General features: G+C 44.5%; 1 protein-coding gene across 9 annotated transcripts in view; it reads right to left on the bottom strand.

Moving 5' to 3' along the window:
* TNRC6C (trinucleotide repeat containing adaptor 6C) overlaps positions 1-12243 on the bottom strand; it is a 64542-nt gene that overhangs the window by 31717 nt on the left and 20582 nt on the right. The window contains exon 1 of one of the 9 annotated variants that reach the window (XM_015879958.2): positions 5107-5278. The exons of 7 other annotated variants lie outside the window; for them this stretch is intronic. Coding sequence is in view for 1 of the 2 variants with exons in the window: in XM_015879956.2 (XP_015735442.1) it covers positions 4312-4336 (25 nt within the window). In the remaining variant the exon portion in view is untranslated. Of the gene's footprint in view, positions 1-4311; positions 4643-5106; positions 5279-12243 lie in introns of those variants that run through there. One more of the 9 variants, XM_015879956.2, reaches the window with a different exon arrangement.

Here is a 12243-nt window from a genome sequence, read left to right as displayed (position 1 = left end):
CAGTGATAAAACATGCAACGTCCTCCTGCCGTTACACACATTGCAGCCACACCACCATCCACACGCTCCATTCACATGCTGACACCCATCTTTTGCTGTACAGCATCAATTATGCGTTCAAACAGTGCTGCTGTAACCTTTAGGTTATAGCAGAGAACACACAGGCGTTTCAGAGTAACAGTCTGTTCAAGAAAATTAGCTCTTAAAGGATTTATAAGGGATTTCAATGTGCTTTTTAGCTGCACACATCATCCAAAGTATGTCCAAAGTCCACCCTCTACCCAGTGAAAGTAATGCTATATTGCACAGATATCCAGAAGGCGGTCTTCAGGACACAGAACATATACTACACACCTACCCTCAAACAAAGACACTGATCAAGCAGTTTCTAAAGAAGCTCTTGAACCTCTAATTGCTATGGGGCAAAATTATACTGAAAGACACAACCATTTTCACACTAAGGACTCCGGTTGAGTTTTTGCTTTTACTTTCCATTCCAATCGCTCCAATAAGAGATCTTTGGTAGAGATTTCTCCTTTTTGTTTCTTTTAATGGGAATCTGAATCTTATGGTAAGTAATTCAGTCCAAACCCAGGGATACATGGTGGAGGCCACCTGCACAACCCTTAATTCAGCTGCTGATCTAAAAAGAGGAGAAAACTGCAGCTATACGTTACATGTTTCGGATGCCAATTATTGTCGTAAATCTGCACTAACATGACTTGGATTTTTACCACCAATTAGTCTACATCAAATTTGAATAAGAAGTGCAAGACTGTTCTGAGGGTAAGATGTACACAACAAACCTCCCAAATAAGCTGTTTAACAGCGGATGACTAATATACATTGATTTGAATCACAAATATTTTGGTGTGATTAGCTCCTCCAACTGCCTCCAATTAAAGGTACTCCAACACTGTGAAAAAATTCTTCCAAGAATAGAAAAAGCTCTCGTGAAGAAAATCTCATTATTCACACGTTTCACCTGTGGCTTTGCAGGCAAGAGCTGTGATTAAGTTGCCTCATGCAGGTTATGGGGATACAGAATGAACACAATAACCTCAGGTTAGACTGCATCTCATCCCAAAATCAACTGGAGAAAGGATGGGAACACAGTCTCAGCTCATTGCCTGTCTGCTCACAATGCCAGGACAAGCCTGGTGTTTCACAGAAAGACCCAAATAATGCACATTTACAGGACAAACTCACAAGAGAATAAGAAGCAGCTGGTTAGACCAACCCGGATTATCATCCCTACATGCAATGGCCAGCAAGGAGGAAAACATCACGTTATACCTGCACGAAACCGAACGCTTACAGAGCTGAAAATTTACCTGATAATCTACGAAGGTGTTAAACAGAGCCCAAATCCCAGATAAGGCAGGGAAAGTGAAAGGAAGCCTGCAAAATGACCCAAACTGGGTTGACGGGGTCAGAAATACGAGCCAAGCAGCATTTGGAGCAGAGCAGAAACAAACAAAGGAAAAAAGCTGCAGCAGCCAAGGCCAGCAGATAAGAAGTTGAGGTAACCAAGGAATCAGATAAGAGGAGTCGTGTGTGTGATTTTTTTTTTCAGCACAGTGGGTGGTGAGCTTCAGCAGTACATTCCTGACATGTCAGGAAGATTTAAAAGCAGCTTGAAATACAGTTTCAATACAAAGGTCTCACAAAAGCTGAACCTGAAGCTCCACCTGTGAGCAGAGGAGCAGAGCAGCGCTGTGCAGGGCAGGCACAGCAGCCTGCACGGGGCTCACTGTGCACACGGATGGCATGAAGAACAGGGAAACAACTTGCAAAGATTCCTCAGTAGGGAGCAAAATGGTTCATTGCATGAGACAGTGGGATTTGGAAGAACAGCCAAAGAATCAGACAAACCACAGCAGAAAGATGAAGAATTATACAGAGCAAGAGCTGACCATCCTTGAATGATCAGGTACTGTAGCTGGGCTGAGCACACTGCTCAGGCAGCATCACACAGCCCTGTGTTTGGCTCCAAGCAGCAGCTCAGAAACCTCCCACTTTCAGAGGGCTTGAAAATCAGTATTTGCTCCCTTTCCAACAGCACGGTTGCCAAGATTCAGATTACGGCCTCAACAACAACAACAAGCACTGACTAATCTGAAAGAGGCTCCCTTGATAAGGACTGTGCTAATTCCAGTGCACAACATACAGTGCTCCCACTAGCAGCAACATACCTGTGCTGCTCTGCTCCTTCCCTGCTCTGGACTCAGCAGGGATTCACACTTGCAGCTCTCACAAGGAACGTGCTCAAAAAACAAAGCGGTCAAATCTAAATCCAGCCCCTCCAGGTTGTGAGAGCTGTTACTTTGCTGCAAAACCAAAGATAAAGCCCTCCCAACACACAGCAAACCCCAAAAAGGATCTTTTGATACACAGTCTGCAGAAGCAAGCATCCAAAGGCCATTTTTCCACTTTCTCTAACCTAAAAGCACTTCATTCCTACAAAGCAAATAACCCAAAGAGCAGCAAACCTGCACTTAACCCACACGGATTTGACACCAAGAGGAGAAATAATGAAAGGAAAATATTTTTATACAGTAAAATCTTGGGGTAATTTTCTTGTTGTTTGTTCAGGGTTTCCTTTGAACACAAAAATCCCCTCTGACTCTCTAGGAAACCACGTCTCCACAAAGAATGTCATGGCTTTCTTTTATAAGCTGTTAAGACCAGGATGGGAAAACCATTTCTCTTTAGTCCTGCAAAGCTCTGAAGCAAAGCAAAGCGCTCAGCCTAACAGGAGCACAACCAGCCTTCCTGGGAGCTGCCATTCCGAGCAGAGCAATAGAAGATGAGATGCACATCTCATGTCAGCACCGCTGCTGCACCGCCATGTCCAACTGCTGTTAGCACCGACACTTTGTGCATGGAAATCTTCACTGCGTGTCTATTGGGAAATACAGCCCAATCAGGAAAGAACATCAACATAACGCTGAGATTAACAGCACTTTGAGTTCATTAAAAACCACCGCTACAATAAAATATGCAAAAAACCCCAACCAAAACTCAATACAAATTCAAACTGCAGGCATGCTGGCTAGCAGAAAATCATATGGCTTTGACCAGTGCCACCAGTAAGCAGCGGGTGACTGGGTTTTGTTTTTGTATTGTAATGGGGAGGGAGGAGATCCCTGCTATTGAGCACTGCAGTCAGCTGGATTCGCACACCGCACATCAGAAAACGTTTCTGTTTATGGCAATATAAACAAATAGCTGCAAAATCAGGTTAATGCTTACATGGGCTGCAAATGTCAAGCACGAGCAGAATGAAAGGTGAGGAGCTGCTGCATGCATCTCTCTAAAAGCAAAGTGCACGGCCTGCAGAAAGGATAAGGCTTTGATCTGAAAACACTGTTTGCAGTCGTATTCCTCATTGTTTCCTTGTTGTTTTTAGCTCTATCTTCATAACTTCCATCACAGTAATTAGGCTGAACAATACGCAGCACAATTACGCACCCTCAACTATAATTTAACATTCAGCTGATTTACAAACCGAAGTAAGAGGGAAGTGCAAAACGGCACCGCCTCGGTTAAATGTTTAATGAGAATCTTATTAATCAGTATAGATTTGATTTAAAGCCGAACGAACAAAACAAAAACAGATTCCTCTCTTCTTACTCCTGCCTAAATTTTTCAATGCATGTTAGTTGGCACAACAACCCTGGATTCACAGGGGTTACCTGCCATGTCCAGCCCTGTCATTCCCTGCCCAGGGGTGAGGCCAGATCTGGATGCTGTCCTCAATTTGATGTGCCTTGATAGCGAGCTGAACTCCTGAGACACACACATCATGTGTTAAAGGCAGACAAAAGATGGAAGCACCAAACAGAACAGCTTTACTTGGAAGCAGAGCCTGGTTAAGCACACAAGTGGGAAAACCCGTCAGCACCTTCTAATTCTCTGCACCACGACACAAACACGTCTCTCATTTCCTCTGCTGCCACAACCTTTCCGTCGCAATTCACGCCAACAAGCACGCAACAAGCAGCACCGTGCTCCTGTGCATGGCCGTGCAGGATGGCACAGTGCAGGATGGCACAGCACGCAGCTCAGCTCGGAGCTCTGCCCGCCGCACGGCTCCGCTGCGGAGACGCCATTTTATCAAACCTGAAACGCAGCCAAGAGCTGAGGACGCCGCGCTGCTGCTCTCTCCCTGAAACGTTATGTAATAAATGGATTTAACAGCAGCAGATGCTGTTTTCTCAGGGTTAGAGTTCCGCTTTTTTTTGTTGTTGTTGTTTCCTTTCCCTCTCCCCATTTGGCTCTAAGAAGGGCAGACGGGTAATGAAATACCTGAAGCAAGGAGCCGCCCAACCATCCTAGGAGACGCTACATTGTGTGCAGAGCTGCTCCTGCATCTATGTCCTGCGCTGCAATATGTCGGCTGTGTGCAGCGGGAGCCTCATCCTGTAGCGCTGCCAGGAGTCGCGCCGTGCCGGGCCTGCCTGCAGGTTGGGCCCAGCCCCGACTGAGAACCGCTTCTGAGCTTTGATTATCTAATTGCAGCTGACACTAAACCGATCTTCCTTCCTCTTTTAAATTCTTGCAACTGTCACAAAACATTTTCACTTCAGGACCCGGCTACAATTAGTGCTCCGGCCGCTTTTCTTCTGGTTTGGTTTTTGAAAGTCAGCCAAAAGCGCGGGCGTGCGGTGCCAAAGCTGCCTCCCGCCTTCCTCCTCCTCCTCCTCCTCCATTCCTCCTCCCGCTCAGAACAAGTCCCATATGTGTATTGGCCCTCTGCCAGCCGCTTAATTACTTCCCTGCCTCTATCTCACAGCCATCCAGGCAGCAAACAGCGGAGCATATTAATCACAGCCCCGGCTGTTTGTACGCTGCCCAGACAATGCAGCTCGGCTGTGGGGTGGGAAGTGTCAGCAGCCGCCCTGCTTGTCTTTACCCATATGAACACAGCGCATAAAGGGGGAGGGCGCAGCCAGCATAACATCACACGTTATATAAGAGCAGCATTGAGATCTTCTAGACAAAAATCCACACGGCTCGTTTATACGCAGCGTTCCAGCGCACTCCCCCCCCAACCCCCTCCCCGTTTCCCTTCTCTTCCTCCGCTCTGTCCCAAATACATACTAATTGCACGGCACACTGTAAATCTGCTGCTTCCATTCCTGTCAGGTGTTTGTCAGAAGGGCTCACGGTTCGCGCTGGGTCGCACACAACCGATGGCTCTTTAAGGGTTTGGCACCGTGCTCTGAATTGCTGCCACTTCACAACCACGGCACAATCGCTGCTGCTATTCCTGGCTCCAGAGCTGCACTGCTGAAGCACTCCTGAAAATAGCCAGGCTCCCCATGAAGACATTTGCCCCCTGCTTCTGTGCAGCGCTGTCTGAATGTTGGATGGGTTCGACTTCATTTTAAAAACAAATGATGAACACAAATCCCGGCTCCTTCTTGGCTTCACTCAGAAAATGCTTTCAAAGATTGGAATGGGAAGACTGAGAGTCAACCTTGCAACCACCTTAAAGGCCAATATATTGTGGTTATATTCTCTTTAATACCAGCTATCAATGGTGCTTATCAATGGCACCCTGGGGCAGGGAGTGCTGATGCCATGCAGAACCCAAGGATACCCTGCTGTGCCCCAACTCCTAACCCATCTGATAGCCCCAGGATTCATTATGGGCATCCAAAGGCAAAGCTGAAGATGTGAGAGGTTATGACCTCCCACCTGAGCTAAGCATCTACTTCCACAGATACCAAATGATGTCTCTTCAACCTGCCAATGAAGCCCTTTGACCCCTCTGCTCTTTCTCCCATGGGTTCACATCTGACTGCACAGCATCCCAGCCTGGATTCAATGTCTCACTCCTCAGGGTTGAGCACATGTGCCTTCAGGAAGCCAGACCTCAGCACACTCCATCTTCCCTTCATTCTGTGACACCCTTTGTCAGGTTCACCTCCTGTGACCAACTCCAGATCCATTTCTGCAGTACATTTCTCACGTAATCATATTTCTGTACCGGGTTGTTCCGGTCCAAATAAAGAACCTTCCCCTTTTCTTCGCTTCTTTATTTGATTGCACAATTTTGTCACTGCTGTTTTGTCTTCCAGTTGTCTCACGTTCTTCTCCAGTTTGGCATCATTCAGGAACTTAATGAAGGCTGTTGTTCATAGCCAAATGACTGACGCAAATACCAGAGAGGACAAATATTCTATCTCGAAACTTAATTTTACCAGTTAAGGGCTGATAGCTACTTTGTGTCTGCACCCTTCTGAGCAGCTATCCCCGATCTAACAGTAATTTAATCTTACGCTTCCCACTTACTTACAACAGCATGCATCCATCATGCCAAAGCCTTCCGAGGCACTGTCAAAAGCCAGACACAGACTTTATGACATTATTCCCTCCTGTTTTGCAATGCCTGTTGCTCGGCTCTGACAGGGAACTGCTCTCCTCTGATTTGCTCCCAGTAAACCCATGCTGGCTCTGCTCTTGTTTCTCCGTGATGTTCTACATGTACTGAAATAGCTGTTTTGCTTATTTTTTCCTAGTTCTGTCTTAAAGGACTGCACCAATATATCTATAATTCCTCAGTTTCCCCTTCTGTGCTCAAACACACAAAGAGCCAGTGGGCCAAGATTGCTCCAGCCCATCCTCACTGTATTCTCAGCCATCAATTTCATCAGTTCCACACAATCTGAAGCATTTTTAAAGTATTCAAACTCACTGTAGCCTCACCTTTAAGCCACACATCACCTTACAGATGAGCGAGAAGACACAAAGTATTCTTGATCCCCTCTATTAATGGGTCTCCCTGCTGAACATCACACCGGTTCCCTTGGCATTCCTTATATTCTTTAAGAAAATGCTGTCTTTTTGTCTATTTTTTTTCTCCCCAATAGCTACAAACCGCTTGCTTTGCTTTGTTTGTTTCTTGCAGCTGTACGAGTTCACCCTTCCATCCCTTCACACATGATGTTACTCTCTCACTGCTCCTCCCCAGGACCACATTCCCATTCCCTGCTCACTCTGACCTCAGTAGTTGCTTTCTGCCCTTTGCTCATCCTGCAGCTCTGTCTCTCAACATGCTTTATCAAGAAACTGCCATCTGCACATTACGGAAACCTGCCAGACTCTTTGTCTCTTGATGTTCTTTCCCAACAGACACTCGGGCATTTTATTTATCTGGCTACCACTAAATCACAGCCTTCTACAGGAAAACTACAGATAGGGTACAGATCTACTGATCCCAAAGTAAATGCGCCAGCCTTTGATTCATGATGTTTTTGCACAGCTATGCAAAAGGAGGGCAGCAAAACACAAGGGTGTTTCAGTTATGTATCCCTTTGCAGATTTCTATTTCTCCTTCTCCCGGTGAACAATTCGAATTTCTGTCAAATAGATTTGAAACAGCAGATTTATTTGTCATGCCCCGCTGCCCAATGTCAGAGAACACACACAACACAGACAAACTCATTCCAAAGATTAGTTTGCTGATGAGTTTTAGCCATCATTTTTCATTCAGAACGCCCGTATTTATGCTACACTAAGGCTGCTACTTCTCCACATTGACATTGAAAGCATTTTATGGATCTTTGGAAAATTTACATGAGAGACAAAAAACTTTGCTAGCTGTGACTCACTTTCCACAGACCTTCCCATTACTGTAGTTCAAAAAACATTAATCACTTGGGACTAAATCCCAGACAGCATCTACAGGCTGGATCCCACCTCCATGTTAACTATGCGCTTTCCTCCTTGCACCGCAGTGTTAAGCTTCCTTTGGTCTAAACATACACCTGACATAAGTGACCTTTGACAACACGGAGTGATGTCCAGGGATGTGTACCAGACAAAACACAAAGTATTTGTACATAAGCATCATGCATTTGTTATGCATGGGTTAGGGATGAAGAAAGAAGAAACAGCCAAATCTGGAGTTTACATCCTCTGACTAAACTTCTTCTTCACATCTCACCCACACCTCTCCTTTTTGTTTAAACCCATCTCCCCTTGTTCCAATGCAGCCAAAACTCCCTTCCCCAGCTTTCCTGCATGCCCTTTATCTGATCCTTTACAAAGGATCCAGAAAAAGAAAAAACAATTTTTGAAAGATGCTTGTTTTTAATCCAGTAACTCGCCAACGAGAGGCAAAGACACAGTTCTGCCAACAGAGACACTCTGCTAACAGAATTATAGAATATGGGCCCATAAAGTTCAGCTCTAATCATTTCCATAGGGGCAGTTTTTCACATGTGCATTTTTCATTAAAAACCAAGCTCTTTGCCAAGCCTCCCGGAAACCAATCTTATTTCAAACTTGAAATGATCCTTTATTCATATGCTCCATAACTATTGCACACACACACAGTGACCACCAAGTACAAAAAGCTAAACGGGGCTCAAACTCATGCTTAGTTTGAAGGTCCCTATTGCTTTGCTCATCTGATAACACAGCTGTATACCAAAGCTTACCTGTGTTTCCTGACTACGCTGTTTGCTTTTAGACAGGATGGTACCTTCCCCTGAAACACCTCTATAAATTCCATGTGACTGTCTTACATGATTTGCTGTTAGAAGGAATTCTGAAGCAACCCACAGTTAAAGCATGGGATGTCACATCAGATGTCACATCAGGGCAGGATGGAACTGGATCCATCAGACATGGATCTTCACGGAATGGTTCTCTTCTCCTTCTTCCTCAATGTTACCCAATGGCAAAGCTAACACCAACATGCCAACAAGAGTTAACCTGACATGGGATGGCACCTGGCAGCTTCCAAATACCCACAGCACTTACTGGTCATGCAGATACCATGCTACAGGAAGGAATGCACAAACTGCAGCCAAAGAAATGCTGAAACATGAAATAAAACCTCCCACTTCAAAGGAGAAAAAAGAAGAAAGTTCAGTGCAGAATCCAGCATCAGACCCTACTAGGAAAATGCAGCTAACAGCCCTCGAATTCTCAGCTTCCAGAAAACAACAGATACAATAAATTAAGCACAACTCTTCAGCTTTCACAAAGCTCCTTGTGCTCTGTATCTCGTTCTGACTGCTGTATGAATTACTTGCTTTCATTTCTTTATAGACTCTGCAAACAGATGTCACGGATCAGTCCCACAAATCCTCTGTTTGCCAGCACAAAAGAAGCTCGGAAGTTTCGCTGCAGCTCCCAACTCCTGCAGGACATGGCAAGGTTCTTTGGAGGCGACAGATGTTGGTTCAATGCTGCTGAACTGAAGAAAAGTGAAAGGCATCTTCAAGAGAACCTGATTACTTCCTTTGATCTTTGCTCTCACCATCATCAAACGCACAGGGGTTGCCTGGAGACTCCTTTACAAACTTCACCGCTTGTAAAGAAACAAAGGAGGATGCATCACTTGTTATTTTCATTCTCCCATGACAGCTTCCAGAAATTACCTTAACTTCGTTAGGTAAGATGGCAAAAGGGCCGTTCCAGTGACAGCTCAGACCTTAATGAGAGAGACAGCTACTCACCACATAGGGAGTTTAGCTGACCAAGTGGGGAGGGAAGAGCTAACGAGCAACATCATCTTAAAGTAGAAATAGCAGAGCGGATATTAGAATACTGCCGTAAATTACAGAAATAGCTTTCCTTGCTGTAATCTTGGAAAGGATTACAGACGTGGTATGAAGGAAACAGGCTTTGTTGCTTCAGATAAAAGTTCTGCTACAGAAAATGCTCTTCCCGAATGCAGTTTCATAATAGTTAACAATGAATTAAAGACCGTTTCAAAGGATAAGATATCTCTAATATTTTCTGCCATTTGAAATGTTTCAGTATCTTCTCCTAGCAGTTTGCTTAGTTAATGTTTCGCAGATTACCTTTAAAGAGAAACAAAAAATCAGCACTCTCATCCACTTTACTGATATTTCCCAATGATAAATCTGACAAAGAATATATTAGTGGTCATTAATTTCCACTTCCCTTACATTGGCAGAACATCCTTTTTAATTCACGACATTGCAGTTAGAGTTCTGATAAGTGTTTTGGATAGGCCAAGGCAGCAGATAACAGAGACTGATGATAAGAGAATAAAGAGATAAAATAGGGCAATTTTCACAGTGAAGAGGCTGGCAGTGCCTCTCTAACAGCTTTCCCTGTATCTCCATAGCTATAAATAGGTCCTGGAAAGAACGTGGTTGCATAATTTTGTGTTAACTCTGAAGGAATACAACACTATAAAAATAAAAGCTACAGACATGAATTGATATTCAGCATCTTCTGGATACAAGATGCTGGCTTACAGCAGTCCTGGCCCTCTGATTAATACCAGGTCATCCATCAAAAGAAAGCCACTACTGCTCAATGTAAGCATAAAGAAGCCACATACAGAGACTTGCTTGGACTGAATCCAGCGCATGTCTAACAAGCTCTGCTCAGGCAATCAGGCTCTGAGAGCAAGAGAGCCCTGAGCAATGGATGTTCCACTGACTGCCTCTGAGAGAACCAGCAACGTTTGTAAAGTGCACGCTCTGCCACAATGCAGGTGATATTCAGGTAGACCAAATCCCCTTTTCCAGTGGATCAGACATCTGTGCTCACCTGTAGGGGCAGCTTTCATCACACTGCTCCTTCCCTTCTGCTGAGAAGCTCAAAAGCCTGTAGTAAATGAAATACCCCAGGAGCCAGAGATAGACAAAGAAACAGAGCCCTCAGATACAACAAAACATGCAGGGAAGCTTCCAGCTGACAAATAAACAGTCCTTTACTTTCATATGCACAAAAATATGAACAAGTCTTAACTAAATTTCATGGAAAATTCATTGTTAACAGATGGAGTGTTTCAGAATATCAAATCCTAAAATATTTCCAATCCTAAGAGCTGAAATGAAAAGGTTTTGGCCTTCCCTGAACAGTCCTTATTTCTTCTGTCTTTGCGTTCATCAAGGTGGAGAAGCAGCCATTAAGACAGACCAGGTTTGAAGAATAAGACCATCAAGATGCAAAGGATTCTGTGGCTACAAAGGTCTCTTGGGAATGAGCCGCTGCACTCTATCCCAGCCTGGCAAAGAAGCCAGGTGCACAGCTGCTGATGCTATAAACTGAGCTGCACTTTTCTCTCCTGTAACTGCTCTCAGCAAACGAACTGATGCTCCACCTGCTGGAAAGAGACATAAATGAGCTCTGTATTCAGCAAGTGTTTCCTATGAGGAAGATGGAGCCACTTAAGTCTCACAACATGAACTCTTGCTGTCAGCAGAGGGGAAAAAAAAACCCAAGAAAACAAAAGCGAGCCAAGCACGTCGCTTGTGTGAGAACTCCTTCCCTGCTCCAGGAACTGCTGCAGAGCTTCTCAGGTGCCCAGTAAAGCCTTTTAGTTTGACTTAACATAGAAATCAACCTGACAGTTCTGCCCAGTTCACTCATCACAGCCTGCTGACAACAGATTGGTGTTTCCCAGTCATACTTTTACAAAGAATCTGATGTCAATAAACATATTTAGTGCAATATGGAACGCTCCTGCATTCCTCCCCTTCTACTACTTGTTACTGTATTCTGAACTGACCCAAAAGTTGACACAGAAGCAGCAGAAGCACAAGAAAACAAACTAATTCAACATTATAAACATCTGCTGACAGCTGCCGGGCTGAGAAACACCAGAAATAAGTGTTTATTTTATACAGCAAGTTGAAATAGGAGTCGGGAAAAGAAGGCTAAAATCTCACGGTACAAATGCATCTGGCAAGATCAAAGGCAGAGAGCGAGTACTGCCCTCCTACCAAGCAAGTCCTTTTATGGATTACCTTATGATTTAGAGTAGACTTTGTTCTGCGAGACGTGGTGTGTTCCTTCAAGATCAAAAGAAAGAAAGTTGGGATACATCTCTGTTGATGCTTGGAAAGGTACCGCCAAGCCAGCACTGATCCTCAGCCAGCCTGAGCCACTCGGGTTCCTCAGCCTGTCTCTTACCATATTAATACTTACATCCCCCAGAAACACAACCAATGTGGAAACATCGAACTCTAACACAGATGATGAGGGAGTAGCACAATCATATTTTCAAGTGCATCCATGTAGCTACAATTCTGAAAGAGGTTATTTCCTTATCTAACCAGAACTTCTAAGGACAATACTGAATGATTGTCACTGCTGGAGTTCAGCATCACAGGCAACAAAACTTGAGAAAAATCCTCTAATGCCCAGAGGGAAAAACTGCAGACAGCTCAGATCAAAATTTGGTGATGTCTGACACCATTAGTGAGTGATAATGAGCAGCTCTTGAGATCATGCAGAAAT

Source organism: Coturnix japonica, chromosome 18 (assembly GCF_001577835.2).
Source record: "Coturnix japonica isolate 7356 chromosome 18, Coturnix japonica 2.1, whole genome shotgun sequence".
In the NCBI taxonomy this organism is placed as follows: domain Eukaryota; kingdom Metazoa; phylum Chordata; class Aves; order Galliformes; family Phasianidae; genus Coturnix; species Coturnix japonica.
Note: the sequence above shows the minus strand (reverse complement) of the source record. Positions and strands in the feature narration are given on the sequence as shown.